Source organism: Fulmarus glacialis, unplaced genomic scaffold (assembly GCF_000690835.1).
Source record: "Fulmarus glacialis isolate BGI_N327 unplaced genomic scaffold, ASM69083v1 scaffold32808, whole genome shotgun sequence".
In the NCBI taxonomy this organism is placed as follows: domain Eukaryota; kingdom Metazoa; phylum Chordata; class Aves; order Procellariiformes; family Procellariidae; genus Fulmarus; species Fulmarus glacialis.
This window is the reverse complement of record NW_009229422.1, coordinates 1-25785: the sequence shown is the minus strand read 5'-3', so window position 1 is coordinate 25785 and position 25785 is coordinate 1. Positions and strand designations below refer to the sequence as shown.

The window sequence follows — 25785 nt, the reverse complement described above, 5'->3', positions numbered from 1 at the left end:
CGAACAAACAAAAAGCCAACAGAGTATATAAGCAAGTAAGGCCTAGCTGAGGACATCGGTGTTCCCAGAGCATGTGCAACCTGAGAGCTTCTGGCTCTTGACACAAGCTTTCCGAAGAGGGAACGCTCTCCTTGAGGGGCTGGAGGGTCCAGGAGGGAGAGCGAGCTACAGCTGCCTTCAGGAACATAAAACAGGGGAGAGGGGAGTCAAAAAGAACAACGGAACGAAACCAAATCCTCCCTCCCGGTACGACTGCAACAGAAGGAATTTCTACACAATCAAGGGGTGCTGTTCCCACCAGGGCGCCTTTGCTGGGTCTCTCCGCCCAGAAGGACTGAGAAACACATCTCAAATCTCCAAACCACCCATCACTTGTACCACCTCCACGTACACCCCCTCATTAAACAGACTCCCGGCCGGGCCTGGGCAGCAGCAGCAGCCGCCTTCGCCGGGGACAGACAGCATCTTCCTGCGTGCTCCTTCATACAATGGCACAAGAGAATGAAAACAGCTTTGCAGGAACATTCGCTTCCTTCTTTTTTTGTTTCGTTTTATGATTATTCTTTTTTTTTTTTTTAAATACACAATGTTTCTTCTGGAAGAAAAACTCTCCAGAACTTCACATCCTTAAGGCGTCACGAGTTTACTAGTCAGGATCCACTGGACAGCTTATTTGACAGACCTCCTCCTTCTCTCTTCTCTCCCTTCAGAGCCGTGTGGCTGGATGGGCTCTAAGTGGAGTGCAGGGGGATGACGAATTTGCAGCCGAAGGGTGAGTGGTAGTTTATTCCCACTTCTTGAAAGACCTTCTGGGGAATGCCAATGTCACAGAGGTACACGCGCCCTGCCCTCTCGCCCAGGGGCAGGGGCAGGCCCAAGGCCAGCGACCACTTGGCGTCGATGCCCTGCTCCATTTCGTTTATCGGAGGGTCTATGCTGAGGACGGGTGCCCGGTTCTGGTTGGCCCAGTCCACAACTGCTTTGTACCAAGGCTGATCTCTCAAAAAGGCATTTTCATGACAATCCAAGCAGTTGATCACTAGGTCAACAGGGGTATCTGGGAGATCTGAAAGAAACACAAACACCGTTGAGCACTGAGGACCAACCTGAAACCACAAACTAAGGCTCAGTGCCTTCCCTCCTTGCACTGCCAGCAGATATTTCATTTTTTTCCCCCCACCAGCACCCACAGTCTCACTGCATACAGACTGGCCTTACCTGTTGTTATTGCTGTCCTTCTGCAAAAGACACCGATATTTAAAAGCTCTTTAGCACTCTGGAGAACATTCACAGACTCTCAGGTACAAAATCTCACCAAGCGGTCAGCACTTGAGCAGCCCCAGATGCTGCCGCTGAGCTGGCTCAGCAGTCCAGGCAGCCCAGGGAAGCAGTGGCGTTCTCTCTCCATTATAAAAGGACCATTTTATATTCCATAAGCTGAAGAAAAGGCCTATTTTTCTAGAACGCGCCGACTACCTCTTCTATGGACAGGCAGCTTGTGTGCTGCACTGCTGCCTGCCCCACTGAGCTCTGTCGGTCTCACTGCACTCACCCGCTCTGTACCACATCTGCTGCATTCCTCTTACCTCACGGACCACCAAGTCCTCGGTGCAAGATCTTCTATAATCTTTTGTAACAGGCAAGCATCTCAGCCAGCACAGCGCAGCCCCCCACCCTGCCACAACACAAAACATTGTGCAGTGCCCTAACTACCAGGTTTGTTTCTCCCAAGAAGTTTAAATGAAACAGGTTTGAAAATACCACTGGTGAAACGACAAGCAGAAGCCAGCTCTCTCACAGAAGATGGAGCACCAGTTTATTCTAGGGCAAACTAAGAGATGTGAATTTTGACAGCTGCTGGGACTAGTTCAGCAAAGCTGTCTGCTTGGTTTGAAGCAGCAGTCGGATGCTCATTTACTTGCAGTTTCGATATGCTGAACAAGGAAGGCCCTTATCCTAAGAGAACGGCTGGTCTGACTCAGATCCATACAGCAGCTCTTCCGTATTTGTTCATACAAGAAACATCTGTACCAGCACAACTGCTCCACTGTTGAACCTCTCGAGTCTCTGCTGTCCCGCCAGCCTCCCCCCCCCCTGCCTATGGCGGTGCCACTAGATGGTGCCACCGGTCCGGGCAGGCACTGGGGAGCTGAGCGGCACAGGTCTCTGCGAGGCGCAAGGGCGGCGGAGAGCAGATCTGCTCCTCGCTCACTTACCTTTGACGCTGGACACCTGCTGGCCTTGCGTCTTGCTGAAAAGGTTCAGCTCGTTGGTGATGGATTCCAGCATCTTGACAAAGTTGGGTAGGAAAAGGATGACGTGGACGTCGTGGTTGGAGAGGTGCCGTCCGCAGCTGATCCCCTGGGCCCCCTTCACGTGGGGGCCGCACAGCAGGGCTACCGTAGGCCGCTGATGCACGTTCTTCGGGTTCAGCCTAAAACGCAGACAAAAGGGGACTTAATAAATCCAAGAATCTCTTACCTTCTTCCTGCAAGAGCGAAGAAAGAAAAGAAAAGGAAAAAAAAAAAAAAAAAATATCAGTAAAATGCAAATTTACAGGTGTTTTGCAAATCTTCCGCTGCCTCCGAGAAGGAACCCACATCCTTTTGCAGTGCTGACACTAGGGAGCTGCTCTGCTTGCAGGTTCCCTTTAAGACTTCCTTGCACCCACGGCAGAGAGCACAGGGTCTCAGTCTATCCTGGTTCACCACAAAGCCAACTTATACTTTCAAAGCAGGGGGCATTTTCACTGCTCACGTAGCAAGCCTGAATCCAGTGCAATTCCACTTTTAGGAGGCTTTTTTCCTCTGCCCCTCTGATTTTAGAAGAATGCTAACTATACAATCTTAGAAATATGAGGTGATTTACTCCATCAGCAGAGTCACAGTTAAAAAAAAAAGAAGAAAAATAATTTCTACTCTCTAAGCCTCATCAACTGCAAAATAAAGTTGACTTATTTAAAAGGCCTGCAAGCCATCAAGGATAGCTTACAGTAGGATTTTCAGCTGATAGGGTCAGTGCTGCCTGGTATGTTATCACTTACTGCTCTCAACCAAATCATCAGGTCCTGGTAAAGTACTACCAAATAAACAGATGGAGACGTAAGGCTTGCCTTCCATTTCAAGGGCAAATAATATGGAGCATCTATCAACCACACAAAAATACATGTGTAATTGTCTGCCCTCATCAACAACTATGGTACTTGCAGGCACAGAGCAGACCTCTTCAAAAGAGTCAGCACATATATCCATGCAAAGAGCAGTAAGTGCACTCCAAACCTGCCATCAAATTGGGCCCTCCAAAAGAGCAGGATGTTCTCAGCTTAGGTGCAGATGCCTGAAAGCTAATTTAGCATTGTGAAAAGCTACGCAGCGCTTTGTTTTCATGAGCTGACTTTTGGTTTTATTGATATCATTAAATTGTAACAAGAAAAAACAACAAAGGAAAAGATTACTTATTTGCAAAAAGGAGCAGCTCACCAGAAATTCTGCAATGGTTTAATCTGCCTTGGGTTACACCTGCGCAACGCTCAATTCCGTGAAAAAATTCCCAGTAAGTGGAGAAAAAAATCTCAGCTCTGTCTGTTTTGTCTTTGACTCAAGAGACACTTCTGCTTCTGGGACACAGGAGCCAAAAAGAAGCCCTTAGTAAGTCATTCATCCAAGATGGTATATTCAGCCAGCCCTTTTCTAGAGAGGCTAGAGAGGAGGAAAAAAGCAGCACGAACATGGAAACCTACTGTAAGGCTTCCTCCCACTTCAGGAGCCTGAGCCTCACACTTGTTTTCGTGATTATTCGGAAACAGGCTGATACACAAGCTACAACACAGGTCTGCATGGCATCGGGATGAGTTTTTTCTTTTAGCGGCAAGGAAGGCAGAGAGGACCTCTGAGGGACTAGCGCAAGCGGCAGCAGGCGTCCACATTACATTTACCTCAAAAATAACCTCTCAGCCTCTTTTACCTCAACCCCACTTAGCAGAACAAGATAAGCTGAGCTCTGCTTCGAGGGGGCAAACCCACAGCAGAGTGAAAGGGAACAGCTTTACCTGTTGGGTCCCCCAAGGAGGCTCAGGGCCATCTGACTCGCACACACTCCCGTCATCTCCAGCCTCCGCTCCAGAGTCAGCCCGTGCTTCTCAGCAACCGAGAGCAGCTTTTTGTGAAGCTCATAAGACACGCTTGGAACGACCAGCCCGGAGTCTGGGGTTCAAAGAGAGCAGAAGGAAGAAGACAGAAATGGGTATAATCAGAGACTTTTTCAGAATGCTGCAGTCTGATAAGGTTTTATAGGACAGCACTTAGAAATGATGACAGTGCAAAGGCTTATTAGCTGTTACCAAGGGTCTGCTTAACCCAGTAATCCAGGTTCCTTCCAAGACCATCAAATGAATCCAAACTAGTGCATCAGAGTCAGCTTACTCTGTTTGAGTGAAGCACTGACAGCTAAACACAATTGCTGGGCTTGAAGCAATACACGTTTCCACGAAAATTCAGCAGGCAGCTGGCAATTTTAGCAATGCGTGGACTGAGGACGCCTTTTTGACTTACAGATTGAATATTAAGTTCTTTCTTAATGGTCTCCAGGTCACCAGTGCTTTAACCCACGCCCATGCCCAAACGTATGTAAGTGTTCCTAATCACTATGAAAGTCAGAAGAGAAGCGGTGAACCAGATTTCCCACCAAAAAAGCTTGTATGCATTATGCTTCCTGACATCAGTAGTGACCAGCCCCAAACTTCCAGCCCCTAACCCACATACCACAGCAAAACAAGACGTCCCACATTTACTAGGTAGGTGTCCACCACCTGAACTGTGCCGTGCCAGAAGGACTGGCTTCAGACACAAAAGCTGAATCACGATACGCTGAGGCAGCAGGGGAACGATGCGGTTGAAAGAATAAAGTCTGTAGAAAAATACTTCTCAGACATTTTTGACAGCCCGGTCTGCGAGCCAGGAAATGCTCCAGCATGCGGATCAAGGGAAAACAAACAAGAGAGGTTTTGTTAAGCGCTGAGAACAGTGCCTGCAGTAGGAAGCAATACAATTGAGCAATTGCTCGCTCCTACAGCAAACTTGCCTGGAATCAGCAGGTAGGAGAAACACAAACCCGAATAACTGTTCTGGCCAATTCTTTATACTTTCCTTCTCCAAGCAGGCCAAGCTGGCACTGACTTCACAGTGCCATAAAATAAATATGGAAATAAACCCTGCAATAACATCTGTAACTCTCCTGTAAATAAATACAGATGATTCCTTGCCACCAAAGGCAGCTCGCTCTGAGGGGAGCCACAGCAATTTTTTGGTGGTGTGTTGAATAATGGAGGACAAGGAAACTGAAAATAATTACTTATGGTATACGGAAAGAGAAGTGCAAAACGTAAGTGACAGGTGAGAAAACTGCTGCAGCAGCCAACCAGATATCCCTGAATATCTTCAGCCACAGAAATCAGCCTCTTTATTCTAACTTTCCTCCAAAATAAATCTGATATCCAATTTTGTGTTTGAGGATTCGCACGTATGTAGAATCAGAAACTCAGGCTATTCTTCCCTTGAAACATCCTCCTGCAAGGCCTGGATGTCCTTAGCTGTCTCCCAGCTAAGGAACAGCACAGCTTAATTCCCTCCCCACATGGGACGGCCACATAGCTGGAGCACAGCTGCCAGCAAGAAGGGCTCTCAGCTCCTTCTGCTCACATCATTCACGAGCACCGCTCCGAGCTAAACAAGCAATCCCAGCAGAGTCCGGCTGAGCAAGGGCTCTGTGAATTTACTGTTAGTTCCTACTCTGGGACAGGCAGATGAGGTGCACGGGAGTCAGGCACGATGGGTCAAAAAGGTCCAGGACTCAGACCGACACCTGCTACAGCTCAGGCACGACACCAAACATCAGGCCAAAGTGTGAACTCGGTCCTTCCATCAGCACACTCTGCTTCTGCAGTGTTCAGCGGCCAGCAGCCCCGACTCACCTTCGCACTCCCTTCAGCCGCTCCGCTGCTGAACTCGGGGCGGCAGCAGCCACCCGGGTGCTCAGAGCAGCCCAGTGCCGAGGAGCACGGCAGGGCTCGGACTCCCTGTGCTAATGGGGAAGAGTCGTGGGAACGTGACATGGCCCAGTGAAAACGCTCTGCAGCGATACGAGCCCAAAGGGGAACAGCCACAGCGTACACATCCGCTCAGAGAAGAAACCTAACAGTTACTTGTGGGCTTGGGCTCTTTTGCAGACAAAAAACATAACAAGAACCAGTCGTAACAAGCAAGTGTCATATTCAAATGAGAAAAGCAGCGTGTATTTTAATTGTGAGGAATTATTTGTACTGCCATATTTCCCCAGGGTGCCCCAGTCACAAACCACTAACTCAAGCTATGGCGGAAATGGCAGGTTTTGTACATCTTGAGGTTTTCAGAGTCAAATCGGAGGTATTCCTGCAAGGTAACAGTAAAATGTTGTGGAGTAGATCCCGCTGAATCCTTCTAGCCTTCATTTCTGAACTCACCGGCTAGTGCTCTGCAGATACAGAGGGCCCAAACGTGTTCAAACACTTGACCTTGCATGCTAACCGCCGATTAAGCTACCTCCGCTAATAGCCTTTCATTACATGCAGCACACATGCAAGCATGCACATTATCAAAGTCATTTCAGACTCCTGATAGCAGCCGCTGAACATTTGGAGTCATAAGCCACTAATAATCCTAAGCCCGTCGCACTAGTCACGCACCTGCCCCGCGTTCACACACCCTCTTAGCCTCCCGAGTCACGCAAGGCTCGGCTCGGCCTCTTTCCCATTCATATTTTTGCTACTTCATCAGGTCTTGTTTTTCAAGCTTGAGGGAGGACTTGGAATGAGTGACCTGAGGTCAGGATCTCTCCAAACAGTTTGACGGGACACATCCTCTGCTAACCTGAAACAGGGGGGTCCCAAACTGTAGTTTTGCTTCTTCTGAACTGCTGGGCCATGAATTCTCTGCTTAAATTTTGCACAAACTCCCCAAACTAGAAGGGTGGAACAGCCGATCTACACTCTGTATCTACCCGATTTAGTACGACTGTCACCAATGTGTAACCACTTACAATCATGTCCCCCAGACCACGAGCTTTAGCAAGCCCGCATTTACCACCAGCTAGATGCAACTCGGAGCCCAGTGGGTTAATGCAAAGGAGGCAGCAGAGGCATGAGATGAACTTGCGTTCAGCATGCAAAACAGCTGGCCCGAGCCAGTGCTACACTTTGTCCTAATTGCTCCCTCTCAAGAGCAGGCTTAAATGCCAAGAGAACTTCCCTTCTTCGCACTCACGCAAGGTCCAACCAGTCAGACTGGCTTATCAAAACCAGGCCGAGGGAGTTAAATAAACTGGCAGAAAGCAATCAAGGAGGCGACGTGTAAACCCACAAACAATAACACTACTGCAACAAAACTGAACTCCTGCCAACTTTAATTATGTTTGGGTTGGACAGTGCATCTTTATTGTTTGGTAATGAAGGTAATAAAATAAATTAGCTCAGGCCTTTTAATATTAAATAAATGTATTTTACAGCTGCCTGGAAAAAAAAGGCAGATATAGACTAAACAGTTTTGTGACACGCAGAGTATTGCTGAAGCCTGATTAAACATGAATTATTCTCCTTTTATGAGGCACACTCTGTCCTGGGCACTACGATTGCGAACAAGTTATCTCCTCGAGCTTCACTATGCAATGTTACACACATACTGGTTGGATTAAAACACCCTCAGCCAGCAGAAGGACTGAGCTAACTCTCCAGAAGCTAAGGAAATAAGAGTTTTTTCCCAAACAAGCCCAGAGCAACGTTGCTGTCAGAAGTCCAAACGCCTCCCATGCTCTCATTGCAGGAAAAAAACGAGAGGGTTGCTGCTTGAGTAGCTCAGTGTGTAACCCCCATCTTCTCTCTTGACTATAGTAAAATAAATACAGGCAAGCTGCAGGAATGGATGAGATGGAACTAGACTTAGGAACTCCTGAAAGCTGTACATAAAGCCATTAATTCTTTCCCTTAGCAATAAATAACTCCAGGTTCCAGAGCCGCACAGCTCATGGTCTAAGATGCAGTTACGTGAAGTGGGTGTAACTCTTGTCCAGTTTAGGCAGATGGGACATTACTTGCTGTCTTTTGCTGGTTGTAAAGCTGGAGCCACCCGCCTGCGGACTCAGAAAAACACAGTTACTCGCCCCACAAACATGACTGATTTTCTCCACAACCTTAAGGGCTAGATTTTTTTTTAAAATCATCATTATTTTTAATTAAGACAAATTCTGAGGGAGTTCTGGCTGAAGTGCCAATGACAGCCTCTCCCAGCATTAGTGCACAATTCACTCCAGCTGAGCAAAAAACCATCTGAGGGACAAAGAGACACTGCCCCATGACCACTTTGTTTTCTCCTGCGGTTGGATAAAGTGAACTTAATTTGCACTCTACTCAAAGATCCCAGAAACACTTCACACATTCAATATACACAATTGCTGTAAGGCAGTCATCCATAGACTGAAGAGCTAAAAGCTAGAGAGTACAAGAGTCAGTCAAGGACACGGCACACGAAAAAAAGCCATACTGTCGGCATCACCCTCGCAGAACAGACTCAGCCTTAGTTTTGTGGTCCGACCCTGGCACATAAGCTCTGCCTGCTGCATTGATTTACGTCTAAGCACACTATCTCCTTACCATGGGGAAAAAGGTTTCCTGAAGGACAGGCTTGAAGTCTGGTAAGAGGGAACACAGAGAAATATCGACACTTAGTCGGATTTTTTGAGCATAGTCCTGCTTTCACTTGACAAATGGCTATCTCAAATTTCTACAGCAGCTGAGTTTGAAAAATCCCATTTATTTTCCAGAAGAGACACTGGGATGGAAACAGCATATTTTCTGCACTAGCAGCATTAACAAGAAGAGAACCTGCTTTGGACAAAGCCTCACTAGTACATCAGGGAAAGAAATACATACCTTACCTACGTGGCATACAGCTCTCCTCTCTAGTCATCTCAGTGTGCTCATAAAGACACTTTCTTGGCAGAAAAAAAGTTAAGAGGAAAGAAGAGATGAACTGCAAAAAGAGAACGATTTGGAGAGCCTGGTATGATTGAGATTATATTACATAGAGTCACTGATGATGAACTGAGATACTCCATCCTACTGCAAACTCCCCTCAGCTCCAACATACCTACAGAACATTGGCTTTGCAGCCACAGCTAAAAGACCTGATCCCAAAACACCGTGCTGTTCAAACACAGATCGTTTCAATGCTGATAGCCAACAGAAGGAACAGAGACAGACCTATGCCAACACACATTTAAATTCTCTATCTGGACAGCTCTGGAAGTAGAAAAAGACAGCTCACACCTCATAAAAAGGATCAGCCTTTCCAGGGAGGCAGATTTTTGTTAAACAGTTGCACTTTCCCTTTCAAGCGTCACAAAATCGTAAATAAAGAGACAGATCAATAGCAGCCAGCCCAAAAGAATAAAGACTAATTATGTATTTGGGAGCAATTCATATGTGGAGCCCCAGGGATGGACTCAGCTCAGTCATGATCAAAGACCTGGTAAGCTCTATTAGCTTCAGGTTTTCTTTTTTGTTTGGAACAGATCCCCATCCTCATTCCCTGCTTACTTCTATAACACATGCTAGTATACCTACGTGACAGCCCGGTTCCATAAAATTAGCTCTCAGAAAAGGATCCTGGTGGACTGAAGTGTTTAATCAAGCTTCACTTGCATCCCACATAGATCAACTTATTTTAGTCAGTAATAAAAACACAGACTGGAAGCCCTGCAGCTTAGTCTTCTGGGGAACTGGCATCAGCAGTTTGGTGGTTTTACCGCTGCACAATCCTGGTTATTTCCTAGCTCCATGGAAACATAGCATAAAAGAGCATGCAAGGATTCACAGAATTCTTCCTCTCCCACAGTGACAAGAGCTGGATATTAGCTGTCAATCACCAGCATCACTTTGTTTGTGCTATCATAGCAGACAGAATAATCATTCTATCAGCCACAGCTCTTTTAAGACAATCATCTTCAAGATTGGCCTAGGGAAAAAAATTATGAAGTACTTACTTCTCCTACAACTAGGAAGTGCTTTTTGCAAGTAAAGCTCCCCTAAGGAGTTTTTTTTAAATTTCAGCAGCAGAAAGAGAATTCCTGCCACAGATATATCCAAAATCATGGCTTTCGGGGCTATTGGCACTCTCATTTAATTTCAGCAGCTGCTGCTCTTTGAGCCACTAAGAGAGGCAGGCTGCCTAAGGCTTAGCATCCTTCTTCCAATTGCTAAACAAAAGAAATCAGGATTTTTTTCAAGTGACAGTCCATCATTACTCCAAGCATACTGAATATCTTTCTGTCCCTCGGAGGGCTGACTCGCTACAAAAAACACTAGACTGAATGCCAGAAACAGTAGGCAAGTTACAACTGTTTATAAGAGCTTTTGCTAGATAGCCATTAGCATTTCCTAAGCAAAAGTAAACTTCCTCAGCGGTCACAAAGGAAGTCGCTCTCTGTGGGAAAAACATCTAGAGAGACACAGCACTGGGACACTTTTATCATCATTCACAGGACTGTGAATGTGCCCTGCTCAGCACAGGCGACAGGGAACTGTAGCTGTCAATACCCTGCCCGTTGTGTGACACGACAGCTTTTCTTCCAAACAAATCCAGAATTCCATACGGGAGACTAATCACCCAACAGTAGCTAATGAGGCTAGCAAGACCCTGCAACTACAGAGGGGAGTCGTTTGCCACCCTGCCCGTGCAAGCTTGCCAAGAACAAAACAAGAAAACAGCAGTCCTTTCACTGGGCCGCTCCCTTCAGCACGCTGCAAGCGGGGAGCCAAGAGTTTCCATAATAAAGGACGATGGAGTTTAGCAAAACGAGATTTCATTTTCATCCCCTGAATTTACTTACTGATGCTTGCTGCTTATTGCACGTCAGAGTTTTCCTCCCAGGAACTGTACTGCTAGAGTATCATATTAGCCATATTTCTCAAACTGGCAGCTAACAGTAGGTTAGCTTTTGTTTCAGACTAGACGTACATAGAGGCCCTGTCTCCTCTCACACAAGCCAGCTAGAAGATGAATTGACAAGTAGCAAATTTAAAAAAAAAAAAAAATTAGTAAATCACACACGAAAATGAAGAAGTGCTTATTCACACAGCAAACAGGCGATCGGTGGAGCTTCTTGCCACAGGACACTGTAAAGATACTGAAAGCTTGCACAGATTTAAAAAGCAATAGGTTAAATTAAGCAGAAGAAAAAAAAAACTCACCAAAAGCTATTAATACTGAACTGTCACTTCTGCTTCAGGAAGTCTTAAAATTGTGAAAGACAAAGCACTCAGGGGAAAGTCTCACTGAATGTTTACTCTGTTCTTTCACTCTTCCTTAAGCATCCCTGGAAACACAACACTGAGTTGGACAAGTTCTGATATGACTAGTATATTTTTATCTCATTCAAGAGCAGAACAGATCAATAGGAAGATGGATGACACAAATGGAAAACTACGATACTGTTGTATACCAGAACCATTAAAAAAAATTTACTTTTTTTAAAATTGAAAAACAGCAAATCATTGCAAATGAATCAGCTTCCTTCTGTAAAGTGTTTCACACCCCAGATGGGGTTTCTGGGCAAAGAAAGAATGACAGATCAAGGACTTGATCACATTTCTGCTCGGTGGCCAGACCACCAGGATATTAGCTATTTAGTGTCTCTCTACAAAAAGATCTGAATTTTGATTTTATTCTGATGCGGAAAAGAAATGTTCCTGGAATGCCAAAGTTCCTTCACTCCTACATTTTGCAAGTGCCACAAAGCACGCAAACCGAAGGCAGGACACTACAATTAGACTAAAGTTACAGGGAATTTGCACCTAATTGTAGCGTAAAGTACATATGCTATACTTCATAGCATGTATACGTATAGAAATAAAAAGATTCCTTATAGTAAAATCCATTCACATACATAAGCGGCTCCGGGTGAAAACACCATTACCTGGTGCTCGGCCAAAAAAAAAAAACAAAACACTACTGAACGTGAAATGAAACCAATTCTACCCTTCCCCAGAGCCATGGATTAGGAGCTGAATAATCATTCTCTGCATTTTGATTTTAGGAGCGCTGTCTCCCTGCAGCCAGGCAGCTCACTGATCCACCCCGCCACCCTCACCTCCGTCCAAGAGCCTACCTAGCAGCAGCAAGGACCAGAAATCAGACTTGCAGGAGAACATCTGCGCAGCAGCTGGCACCAGCATGCCGAGCTAGTTTTCCCTCATGATACACTTGACAAATACTTCAACTCAAACATCTGCCTAAAAGTTTTTCTTTCCCTTTATAATTAAGACTAAGGTAAAGCAAAGGAGAGAAAGACATTCTTTACAGATGTGAATGTGTTTGTCCAGCTTTCTGGGGCTCGATCTTTCACACAGCAGCAGTGGACAATAAGTAAGTGGGAGGGGGGACCGCACATAAAAAGCCTTTTGTACAATGAATGTTTGGAATTATGGATGGGAAGAGCCAGAACTGTTTCTTTTTACACCAATGACATTTAAAGTTCTGCAAAACCATGCAAAAATACAAAACTACCACGTAAGGAGCATCAGAAACACATGAAATCTCCTGCCTTTTACCAAGAAAGCACAAATTACAACATGCTACCATGTACTGGAATCCTGAGACCATGCCTCCCTCTCAAGAGTCAGCAATCAAGTCCATGCAGGTTCGTCATGCTACTGAAATCAAAGCAAGGATTCAAATGGCTCCTGTCCACTTTCCGTTCTTGTTATCCAGACATCAGTTTTGTTCCCTACTGCAAAAACACTTACCTTGTTGCCCTATCTGAATATTTTTTATCTTGGAAATATTGCAAATAAAGGTTGTATGTAGATACAAGGCACAGATCCAATCTTACGTAAATGAACGCCCTTGCTTGTACCACGCTAAGCTGATAGACACCCCTTGGGGAAAACAATCCACCACATGTTCCCCAGAAAAGCGGCAGAGTTTGCATCCTTATCAGTAAGGGATGTGGCATACCCGTGCAGAATTCTTTGTTAGCGTTCTGGGGTACGACAATCCTTCTGTAGACTATGGGCTCCGATTCCAAGATGTTCTCGTCATGCCGATAGCGAGCTGGTTTCTCATTTGGGGTCCCCCGGGAACGAGTGCCACTCCTCCTCTCATAAGTTTCAATCTCTTCAAACACGGCTGCCTTGTCAAAAAGGGCCAGGTTCCCTTCAAAATCAAAATCTGTGTCTGGGATTTCGTCAATGTCATCCCCAAAGCACTCATCATCTTTGCTCTTCATTTGCCCGTTTTTCAGACCACTCTTCTTTGGAGTCACTTGGTTTGGATGACGGCTACTGGATGACCCTAAACAAAAATAAAAGCAAGTTGAAAGTGTGTCATAAATGGAAAAAGCCACGTCTGCTCATAGACTTTCTCAGCAAATTTTGTAAGAGAGGGGTGTTTATGCTTATAGTCCACTGACTCAAGGGATACTCGCTTCCCGAAGAAGCTGTAGTCCTCATCTTTGGCATTACTCATGCTAAGATAAGCTAACAGAAAATAGAACAAGAGCATCAGGAGAGAGACTTTCAGGGACTTTCCACTGGCAAGGTTAGAAAAACAAACTTGACCACAGTACCAAAATAAGTGTTTCTCCACATTTTATTTAATTCAAGATAGTGTCACATTAGTGATAAGATAATAAGCTAGCCGTGATGTAGGACAGTTGTCCTCCTATACTGAGCTCATGTTCATGCAGGCATGGGGCCCAAGATCTTCTTTGGAATTTCCCTAAATTTCAGAGACTAATGTAGGTGTTTTCTGCCGAAACAGGCTGGCCGCCTATTAGTGATCTTTATGGGAGAACTTAAAACACTGAATATAAAGCATTTCTTCTTCCTTGCACTTGCTAACAATAGGTACACATTTCTGTACTGATACGAAGTACTTTTCCTTATTCCTATTGCATTATTCTACTTATTCATCATCTTGCATGTTTAAATACACTTCTTTCCAATCACTGATTTCTCTGGAGTGAGAGTGATGAAAGTCTCCTCATTCCCAATTTATGGCTGGAGATCAAGGACTGATACAAAACCACATGCAATTACAAGGTCAACATATCCCTCTACTTGCTTATGTCTTACATTATTATTCAGGTCACCCATACAAACACAGGTCCAGACAACATTAATCTGTTTGTTATACCCATTATTAAATTTGCAATTACTAAAAAATATTTCAGGCCAATTCTAGCAATTACAGGTATCACCTACAGTGTCCAACAGATGGAGTAAGAGTTATCACACCAAAAGTGCTTGCTGTACTAAAATATTTCTCACAGTTTATGATAATCACCTTTCCGAGTCATTTATACAAAGGACTTTATTGACAGAATCCATTTGATAACACAGAAACAAATTACCACGACGATGTGTGCTCTTTATATATCTCCTCCATAAATGAAAAAGCAGCATTTTTTTGTCTTTACACATTATTGCCAATCACTGAGAGAAGACAGAATTTCAAGTCATCTAAGGATACTTGGAAAAGATCCCAAAAAGATTTGCAATAGGCACAACCTTCGTGGCCTCCCATAAAGTTACCTGTCACCTTCAGAAGTGCAGACAAGTCTAGCTTCGTCTTGGCAAATCCCTCCTTCTCCCTGCCTGGAAAGGCTTATTTGTAACCTCAGGTCAGACTGGTGGAGCAGCCGCAAGCTGCCTAACAAACCTGAGCTCTAATTTCCCCCATTTCCAAAGTGTGAAATCCTCCACTCCATTGACAGGAACAGCACTTCCCCTGGAAAGCGAAGGACCCTCCTCCTGTCAGCTGTTTCTACAGGAGCGTTCATTCGTTTCAGGATCAGGACAGGAATGGGCACATTCAAGACCAATGTGTAGATTTCGGCCAAGTCAACGAACATAACTCATCTCTCTTACAGCAAAGTTATTCAGTAGCTCAATTACACAACTTAAACTGCAGCTGTTAACTCCAGAACACCCTTATGATTACCTGAAGCCATTATAGAAAACACTGTAAGAACAGACCGGAGCAGAGCACACTTTCATGGAAGATACAGGCAGGCTTGCCTGGAGTTCTCAGAGCTTATCAAGGACTTTGTAAGCTATGGCAAATTTGTTTTACAGCGTGATACTGAGTTCATCTAAGACCGCGTCTAACTTATGCCACACTGAAAGATGACTTGCTAAGGATATGTACTTGGTTTTATCTCAATTAGGAATGCATTGTCTCAGCAAGGATTTTCCCCCGTTTATTCTTCTCCATATTTTAGACGGTGTGTCACTTTTTTTTTTTTTCTAGAGACCCGTTTAAGTGACTAACCTGAAAGCTTTCCCAACCCCCACAGCAAGGAAGCTCTCTGAAATGCTCAGCAGCTCCTTCTCTGATGTCTGAAGTACTTGAGCTAAACAAAACAGACCTGAACACCCTAAAGCACTCCCTCTCAAAGCTGCTGCAGTTCCGGCCTCCAATTATGCCATAATTCACAAGTCCAGCAACAGCAAAAAAGTGCACAAGAAGGCAGAGTCCGGTATTTCCCACCTTGAAAAGCAAGGAGGTAAGACCCCAAATCTTCAAGGCTTTGTGGAATCATCAAGCATAACCCCCCACAATGATCATTTTCCTAATGTGAGTAATTTGTTGTTCTGGTGGGGTTTTTTGTTTTAAGCATGAGCTTAAGTGCTCCAGTTATGCCAGTTTAAAAACCGTTTTGCCCAAGCATCCCTAGCAAGCACTGAAGAGACTGAAAGAATCAACTTGCCCCACCTTTATCACCTGGCCTTATGAAAGATGTTGGCTTTTCCCTTTCTTCTCCAACACCACTATATCATTATAGCTACAGCACTGCTACGTTAAATAAAGTATCTTAAAGAGCATCTACAAAGTTAGACAGCTAATAGCATAAGTCTCTCACAGCAACACCCTGCCTACTGGATTTACTCTAACCTCATTGCATCATGAAAATCCACTGACTGCAACACAAAGCCACTTACCTCTTAAAAACAGCAGTAACAGTACAACAGCCAGCATGGAATATTTATTCTGCACGTACTGGAGCAACTGGAACTAGCCATACAGAGTTATGTGGTCAGCGTCACCACACTTCGACAATACTCTCTATAAATAGAGTCTCTATTTATAATAATTTGAAATTACTACTAACTACAGCAGGTAGTTCATTTTCAGAACAGTGATTTTCAAGCTGCTGGAGGCGTCCAGGAGTTTTTATAAACAACGGGGTGAGAACAGACTACTTTTGCCAAGAAGCCACTGAAGGACAGATAGCAGAATTCAAGAATTGCTCGTGGCAAAACACAATATAGGAGAGAGAAAGGATAAGTCTTTCTGGCAAGGAGAATTCCAGTATATAAGCTATGACCAGTCATTTACATGCATAGTTTTGAGAGAAAGGGAATGCTTTTTACTAACACGACTTCAAACTTGACATATAAACCACTCCAAAGTTGTACACAACTTGGTATGGAGCTGGGAACTGCCACTACCGACAAGGGAATCGCATCCAACGCTGCTGCTATCAGCTGCACAAGAAATGAAAACCCAGACCAACACAACAGGCCGAGTTCTCCAAATGTTCACAAACTCCAGGTCGAAGCAATAGTCAAGGGACTCTCAGAGTTCAGATGAATAAGCTGGAGCCTACAATGAACACAATGGCAAAACAAGCCTGCTTCTTGTGTCGATGTCAAGTGTTATGACAACTCCGTCCGTTCCTGTTACCCAACAAGAGTTTTTACACCCATTGCCAGATTCTTCTGCAAACAACTCCACGCTACCCTCAGCTGACCTGAAAAGCAAAATGTGGGGATAGATGCACCGCCGTGCAACGGATCCAGGGGACAGAAGCAGCTGATGTGAGCAGTGTGTAAATGCTGACAGAATAAAAAGCTGTACTAGAAAAGCTGCGAGAACAATGGCTGGAAAGCTCCCTGGGCTCCCCTGCAGACACAATGAATGGGAGCCAAGACTGTACCTCATCAAAACGAGACGTGCCGGCATTGTGGTGGGCAGCTCTCTAATCCATACCAATGGATGCCAACTCTGAAATACTGCTGACCCACACAACCGTCTGCCTTTTCAGACCGTAATACAACCCTGCAACAGAAGTTGCACAGAACATGGCAGAGGCCTCCTACAAACTCCAAGCAAAGTTACATGGTGTTCCTCTTCAAGCATCGCCATCTAAACAGGCAAGACGACTGGCAGCTGACGCTGTTCAGGGAAAAGGGGAGAAACACCTAGGAAAAGGGCAGGGGGAAGGAAGGGAAAACTCATGCAGAAGAATTTGAGATAAGGCTAACAGGAGGAGTGCCTTCCAGGGCACTAGTGTGACACACCAGATCAAGCCATTCCCTGAAAGCCACAGTTCACAGCTGTGCTTGCTTCCACGGCCTGATCCAGTCCTCTGCCAAGCAGCTACAGAAATCCAGACTTGTAGTCCAACTCCTTTTGGATCGCAACTTCCAGCGCCTCTGCCCTGTGTGTGCATGCGTGAAGCTTATTAAGGACAACAGCACATGGCTCCACGTCAAGTTGGCAGCTTCATGCCGCACAGAAAAGCACCTCCCTCAAAAGCTAAACAATACTTCCCAGGCTTTTTTTGTTTCTTGGGAAAAAAACCCTTTCATGTACAGCACACAAGCAAATGTAAAGTCTCTAGTGAGCTGGCCGCCTTCCTGCGAGATCCCTGTGGGAGCTTTTGCCGCCAGCCCTGGCACGAACAAGCCCAGTGCCAGCACGGCACAGAAACCATTGTTGTGAAACCTGCGCTGATATTTGTTGTTTATTGATTCCTGTCACACAAGTACTCCGAAGAGGGAACTTTGTCCCTGACTTAGCACGCTAAAGGGCATCAAAAGGTCAACTTTCAGCTGTACTAAACCCTATATGACTTAAGTTCTAGATGACATCTCAGCCCATTCTCCTCCGGATGCCTGTACCCACCATCTCCATAGAGCCAGGACCTCTTCCATCCCCCTCCTGAGATTCACACATCATTTGCCCTACTCTCCAAACACACACATTTTAGAGGGTAAGAGTTCACTTTTCTACCTCATTTATCCTAAAATGAATCCAAGCTAACAATAATCTACATCTAGCACCTTGCTCTACTTGTTTCAAACAAAGTCTGTAAAAGAAAATCTGACCTGCTGTTGTGCTTATGTAAAACTGATGTAAGCTATTTGTGGGTTGAAGTGGTTCTGAAGCACTCACTGCTCACCCCAGACCTACCAGACACTGGCAAAACAGCGTTACGTGAGGTAATCCCCCTACATGCTCCATCCAGCCAGAACAAAGCAAAGCAAGAGTTACTTTAGACATTTAGGTAGCTGACACTGATGTTCGAAAGTTTTCCTAAAACCAACCAAAGTAACATACTCAAACAACTAACTGGAATTTAGGAAGAGTTAAGGAATTAAAAAAAAAAAAATTAACCTTAAAAGAACCACAGCTCTCTTCCCACAACAAGCACTACGCAGTGTTTAGGCCTGGGTAAAAGTAAAACACTCAAAACCAGACAGGCTTGAAGATGGTTAGGTCACCGAGGAGCGCGCGCCTCCCCCTCCACATCATTCTGGCCTTCCTCTTCCCATCAGGCCTGTTTGGCAATCACTTAAATAAAGAAGTGAATATGAAAAGAGTTACAACCCTTTCAGAAAATAATGCAGCTGTTGGTGGGGGAGGAGGACTTCCAGAGGTCCAGGAACTTCTCCACATAAATACAGTCTTTGATCTCCCTGTTTAACTGGCCTTGCCCCCCTTGGTTTTGTTTCTTTTCTAAACACAAAAGCAAGGGAAAAAATGAAGTCATGGAAATACGCTGGATAGACACTGATGCTTCAACAATTAAGTCATGGAAATATGCTGGATATATACTGACGTTTCAGTAATTGCATGATGAAGATCTAGAAAGGAGCATAGCCCAGGGGGCTTTGAGAAAAAAAGAACATACCCAATTTTGGCACAGCGTGAGAGCTGGCTGAAGATTCTATGAACAGAAATAAACATAACGGATGCTTGACGCCGAAATGCACTGATTGTATCTTTACATCATTCTCATTAGAGCCCATTAATTTGTATTTTCAACAACACAGCAAATAACATTTGTAATTACTTGTAGGGTGATGTTGTAATAGGTTATGGTTATACAGGCTTTAAATAGAAAAGCTTTATAATATTGCAATTTGTTTCCAGTTCCTTTTAGAGGAAAAATGGAGGCTGGCAATTGGGCAATTTTCAAATAAGAAAGATAGCAGGAACGAGGAAATCATTGTAACTGGCTTTATTCAGCTCTGCATTTTCTAACATTTGATGCTGGTGAAGCAGAATAATACACAGGGTGGAACAGGGAAGATTTCCACTTCACTAATTAAATTTGAATATTCACTTTAACAAATAAATTGTTAAAGAACTATTTGCTTTTTACATAAATAGGCGTCAACCACACTTCTCTCAGAAATGCTGCAGTAAAGAAAACACCAGTATGTCACTCTTTGCGTTCTCAAACAGGGCTGTTCTTTGGGAGACTGAAACAGGAATGGGCAAAAAGATGTATACAACAGAAACGTATGGCACAATTGTAGTGCACCTGATAAAAGAATCTCTTTCTATTCATACTCCAGCTCATGTCCCGCCATATCATTTGTCTTTGCAGCCATCTACAGCCCCAGTCCCTCCAGTTCCACCATAGCCAGCGCAACACAGCATCTTCCCAAGAGCTCGCAAATATCATCTGTGCCTCTCCCAAACGCCAGCCCACGTAGCTGGAGGCTGTGAGGAGAGGGAGCTGCTTCCTTCGGCATCTTTGCTGCTCCTCTCCACCCTCTGTTCATACACATCTTTTCCCTGTTACATCCCAAATTACTGTAGTGTCCACCTCTACTATTCTCAACCCAACCTCTAAGCTCATGCCAGCAGTGACAGAAGAAAGGGATAAGAGATCATATCAGAATGTTGGGTCGGGGGAGAACATGAAGAGCGTTTTTCTTCTTAAATGTTGTCTTATGTGTCCTAAAACTAAATGAAGTAACGCACCCTGAAAATAAAGGCTGGTATTTCTCAGCAACAGGAAGGTGAATTTGCAGTTTGCACCCCAATCCATTTTGGAAGTACATAACAATGCCCTGCTTCTGTCCTGAATGAGCAATAAAACAGCTTTTGTGACCATTTCTCTTTATGCTAACATCTTCATAAGAGACACACAGAACAGTCTGCAGCATTTTAAATTCAGAAAGACTAATTTCCTTTATGGGCTTCAAGGAAAAAAAAAACCAAACACAACTTCAAATCAGGTTTGGCATGAGAAGCTTGCCAAATTCCCACAACACAACCAACGCCCCATCAAAAATGGTCCTAATAAATAAGGAACCTATTAAATAAGGTTTAATTATTTAACCTAACAAATAAGATCATCCACACAGCCCCTTCTTACCCACACGATTCTGAAGGTTACTCTGGGAAGGCTGACTTCTGAAACAGCGAGTACGTGGCTGCAAGGCACCTACGTAACACCAGCCTTTACGGGCAAATAACAACATCATAAATTCTGTTATAAGCTTCCCAACCTATTAACTAGGTTGGCTACAGGACTGCGCTGCGCAAACAACGTGCTCAAGCACTGCCTTGGACCCCACGTGGAATACCCTGCAGAAGCCAGGGCAACAATTGATTTTCAGCTGATAAAGTGCTATGATAAACAGGGATCCAGCCTCTGCTAGAACCAGCTGCTTTCTGCTGTTCCTCCACATCGGTTCAGGAGCAAGCACAAAGAGCACACACAAGTTAAGGTTCTCACCGTAATCTACTCTCCAGTTATTCAGCTGAACAGCACTTACTTCTCTGCATTAACTTTTCCAGCCTCTGTCTAGCAAGGAAAGGTATTTCATTAGGAATCAAAAGGAATGAAAAGCAGAGTGAAAGTTGCCTCCAAAGAACTCTAGTGATAGTTTTAAAGTCTCCCCACAGATGAAAAGGAGCTAGCAGCATGACGGCAATGGAGACATCAGCGAAGCAACCCTGTGTCCAATATACCCTGAACACATTTCTGTAAGGTAGCCAGAAGCCCAGAGAAACAGAATGTATTCTTCTTTGAAAAAACCAAACCAAACCCAACCAAACCCAAGAAAAAAATAAACCCCACCCCACCGCCCCCCCCAAAAAAACCCCAAACAAACAAAAAAAACCCAATACGGAAGTGGCAAACCAGGTCAAACAACCCGCTTCATCCAACTATTCTTACCCAATAAAACCATTTTTTATCTCTGTATAAGGGCATTTTATGGAAGTGTACATATATATCTTTATAAGTCCAGTCCTGCAAGCTTTAATGAAACTGCATGAACATTCATACCAAATTATGGATGAGATTGAATCATCATTTAATCATAAAAGATTTAAAGATAAGTGCCAGACGTTTGGAAGACCTATACTCATAATACTTTGAGGCACAGCTTGCGAAGTTTATCTCCTCACCATTTATTTTCCTCTTCTCCAGACCTTCAGGTGGCAATACAAGTATAAAAGCAAACAAACCACAGTTTCCAGCACCGTTTGAAATGTTCTTGCTGAAGAAGGGAAGATGATGCAGCAGTAACTCAGGCAGGCAAAAGGAAAGTTGCAGGATAACACATATACTCACAGGAATTGTGTCTACGGCGGAAGCCTTTGGATTGAGTCAGTGTTTCCACATGTCGATCCATGTAGCTCTTGGAGCACTGCTGCTGTGGAGAGATGATAATATCCTGATTCTTCATGTCCGTTCTCCTTGGGATATTCTGCGGGGCACTGCTGGAGATGGGCTTCTTTAACACTTTCCCAGTGCCATTCTGACTGGGACCCACTTGGCACCCAACACCAGGGATGCCCATTTCTGTCTGCTGCAGGTCCCCACATTGTCTGCTGTCCCCTGGCCCTGGGATCTCCAGAATTTTCAGCTCAGTAATGTCACCTGCCCTAAAAACAGGAAAAGAAAACCAGACATTGAGGAATTTGGCATCCGAGGTACCTTTACAAAAAACAATCCCTAAAGAAAAACATGCAACGTTGTACAGTGGATTTTTTCTGATGCCATTATCAATAGAAACAAGAAAAGAGATTATTTTAATACACAAACACAGAGGATATTTCCACAGACATCAAAATATTCAACTGAAATGGTATGAATCTTCAAAATAACAACTCAAGTATTTCCATACTGCACCTGGATTGTGTTTGAAAGGTTCTGTTCCTAGCTGAAACAGGAATCAGTCAAGCAGAAAATGGAAGCAAGTGGCACAGACCTTTGCAGAAATCTGCATTAATTTAATGGTTTCTAGATAACATAATTAATCTCAGCCTTGAGGCTACTATTACTTTCAATCCATTTCTAGAGAAAGCTACCCTTAGATTAGTGCAATTCACACTCAGACAAGGATGGCGCTTCCTGTTTCCTCAGAAAAAAGATAAAAGAAAACTAATACAGCACTGGGCATGAGCCAAAACGAAACAAAGAAGTGGGTACAAAGACCTCCATTTGCACTGATTGCAAGAAATAAATCGGAAGTTAGGGTCTTCTATTTTAAACTTAGTCAGTGTTTGTCCAACTGGGATATAAAAGTAGCAAGAGCTTGCCACAGACTTCCACACATCTCCTGGAAGAATATGGTCGTCATCTTTCCCCACTCTCTCTCTTCAAAATCCAAGGAAAAAAAAAATTTAGAGTATTGACTTCAGGGAATCAATCTTATTTAAAAATCAGTGACTCAAGAGTCTTAACTATTGTAATATGCCAGATAACAGGAAAACATCCAGTGACAAGCAACTCTCATTTATTCTTTTTAAGCACAGTGTTACCAGAAGCTGGTGGGAACAAACTCCTGAGACCTACAATACTGCTGCATTGATTCAGCTTCTTGGTTGAAAACTCTCTCCTGTCTACACAGAGGAAAGAACGTGGCAAGAGACAGAGGGGATGGAGCTGGATTTAATAACTGCACTTAATTTAATTGTATTGGGGCAATAATTTTAATTGATCTACCACTCCGCTTTCTCTTCTGTCATACTTTAGTTACATATAGTACACATGCTGAGGGCCAAGCTTTAAGAGAGTATGCCAGCCCTCTCAACTACCTGAAAACCAAACAACAGAATGTATACACACAATACATATATATATACTCATACACGTAGCCTCACCCACAAATAACCTCCAAGTGCGAGCTACGCCACTTCTAACACTAGGATCGCAAAGCCAGAAAATAATCTTCTCCACAGAAACTAACAGAAACACGAGAGGCACTTCTCACCCAAAGACGCTCAGTAGCAGTAGGGAGATTTAAGGCAAAGAGACCATTTCTGAGGAGAAACAAAACAAAACATCCAAACCACCACAGACCTTGCCTGGAAAAACACAGGAAGAAAAAAGACAGACACTAACCTGAAGGTGACTTCTGGCACGAGGCACTTGACCCCATTATGGAAGGGCCGTGTCAGGGAAATGGTCTGGCTGACCTGATCCACAGCAGACACTCGTCCTTGGTAGACTCCCAAGCTTTCTCCACAATTAATTGACACAATGCTCCCGAGCCAGTCCGTAGCCATATTTCCGGCACACAATTGCTGTAAAGAGACACAGGCCTGGCTGTAACAAGATGCAGAAACTGACAACCCGAATCAGCATCAACGGCATCCCCCGGCCCACAACCCTGGCTCCCACCCAGGCTCCGGCTTTGTCAGCTTCTCTCTTCTTTGTGGGGTGGAAATAACATCCATACAGACACCGGGGATCACAGCGAGCCTGTAAATCCCTGGATAGGGCTTTGCCTATACGATTGTCTGTAAAACAGATCACCGTTTGAACCATTAAGGAAATAATTTTCTAACTGAATTCAAGACTAACAGCTTCCAACAGCAATATTTAGTATTTAGATCTGTCTGCAGACATTCTCCCTGTACTTTCAAACAGGGAATTTATCTTTACTTCCTTTTTTAAAATTTTGGCCTACGAACACTGGGGCAGAACAGCTTTTTTTTTTTTTTTCTCACTCAGCAGTGAGAAGATTGATCTCTGCACATACAAATGAAAGCCATCACCTTTAAGGGAACAGACAGATACAGAGCGGGGGGGGAAAACCAACACTGGAGACCAGGAGAAAAGTCTTCATGCTCTCCAGAGCCAGGAGTATTATTACTGCCACAATTAGATAAATGAAAAAAGAAAGTTGCGCTCCTTTCCAGCGTAGAGTTCTACCAGAATACAGGGGGGGAAAATGAACTTTGTTTAGTTAGGTGTTCAGTCCCACGTAATTCGCTCAGTTTTGATGCTTGACTGAACTTGTATCAACACACTTTGAAGCAGCTAAGCACATCTTTTGATCTGAGATTTCTTCCTCCAGACAAAGAACACAGGAAGATGACAGACTCACTAGCATCTGGGGAGCGTGAAAGAGCTGACAAGCTCGTAAATGAAAATTACTACAGTATATATTTGCCTTTCATGCTGTAATCAACAGTAAGAGGGAGAACACTTGATATTTACTATAAGGACACAAAGACAAAAAGCACAGGAGATAACCCAGGAAGATTAACATCAACATACAAACCACATTTCTGTGAGAGTCATTTTAATTCTCTTCAAGCCCTTCCTGTCCTGAGCTTCTTGGAAAAAGATGCAAGGAAAAAACACCTGGAAATAACTAGGATGCATGCATGCTACCAGAACTAACTCACTTCCCCCAACTTTCAGTGGACTGAGAACAGGGGATGCTTCAAAGGGAAGCAAACACTAAATTTGGTCACTAAGCTGTAAATTCGTCAGGACCAGCCCCCTCTCTTTCCTGTTCCTGTGTATTTATATTAACCCATGATAACAATGTCTGGGTTCCAAGACGATGGCCGATAAAAAGCACTTTCAAAACACAGATAACACATCCCCGAGTATCTGCAGTAAAACTAAAATTTCATTCCCTTTCCTGCTTTTTGTATCTCTTTTTGAAAACAAGGAAGAGTTCAGTACACATCACAAGAATCACAAGAATCCTTTTCAAAAATAAAAGCCTCCTTTTACCAAGGAAAAAGCCCATAAAATCCATGTTTGCATGCAAACATAAACCAAAACAAGGGAAACTCCTCATCTCAAAGGATCTCATTCTACTACTTTGTGTGCAAATCATTTAGAGAAGGAATGAACTACACATGCAGTGAATGATTTACTACACCACACGTGAGAAACACGAGCACGTTTGTTTGTTTACATACACCTGGAAAGTCAAACCTCCTGTCTAATATTCTGTCTTATATTCCACGTTTTTGTCATACAACTCGCAGATATCTTATATTCCCCCACATCTCTTATTTCAAGTGTATATTACTGATGTTCCTGCAAGTTTTAAAAGAAACTCAAGTCACAGAGCTTACTCAAACATGCATGCAGCACTTAATAAACACAGTTTGTAAGCGATAACTTAGCATGTGATGAGTCGATAGCTTTGCATGCTGGGCACTGCTGCTTGACCAGAAAGATGCCACTATGCATGTTCTCCCTATCTGAAGGACGAGTTAGCACGGAGGTGGTTTCCCTCATTTAGGAGGGAAGCAGCCACCGAGCCTACCCGCCCTGCACCTGAGAGACAAGCTGGCACGGGATATATGCTCCCAGCAGGTCTCGTCTCCCCGGGCTGGATCAGGGTGGGCTGCCTCCAACCTGATCCCCACAGGAAAACATAGGCCCCCCACACAGGTAAACACAGGGCCCCCA

General features: G+C 44.1%; 1 protein-coding gene across 1 annotated transcript; it reads right to left on the bottom strand.

Moving 5' to 3' along the window:
* EDC3 (enhancer of mRNA decapping 3) lies at positions 1-23669 on the bottom strand. The gene is made up of 6 exons (XM_009583854.1): positions 23467-23669; positions 21691-22004; positions 13041-13376; positions 4049-4202; positions 2217-2434; positions 1-1066 (listed from the first exon to the last, which is right to left on the bottom strand). The coding sequence occupies exons 1-6, from the start codon at positions 23628-23630 to the stop codon at positions 732-734; spliced, it is 1521 nt and encodes a 506-aa protein (XP_009582149.1). The 5' UTR covers positions 23631-23669; the 3' UTR covers positions 1-731.
* Positions 23670-25785: the final 2116 nt, after the last annotated feature.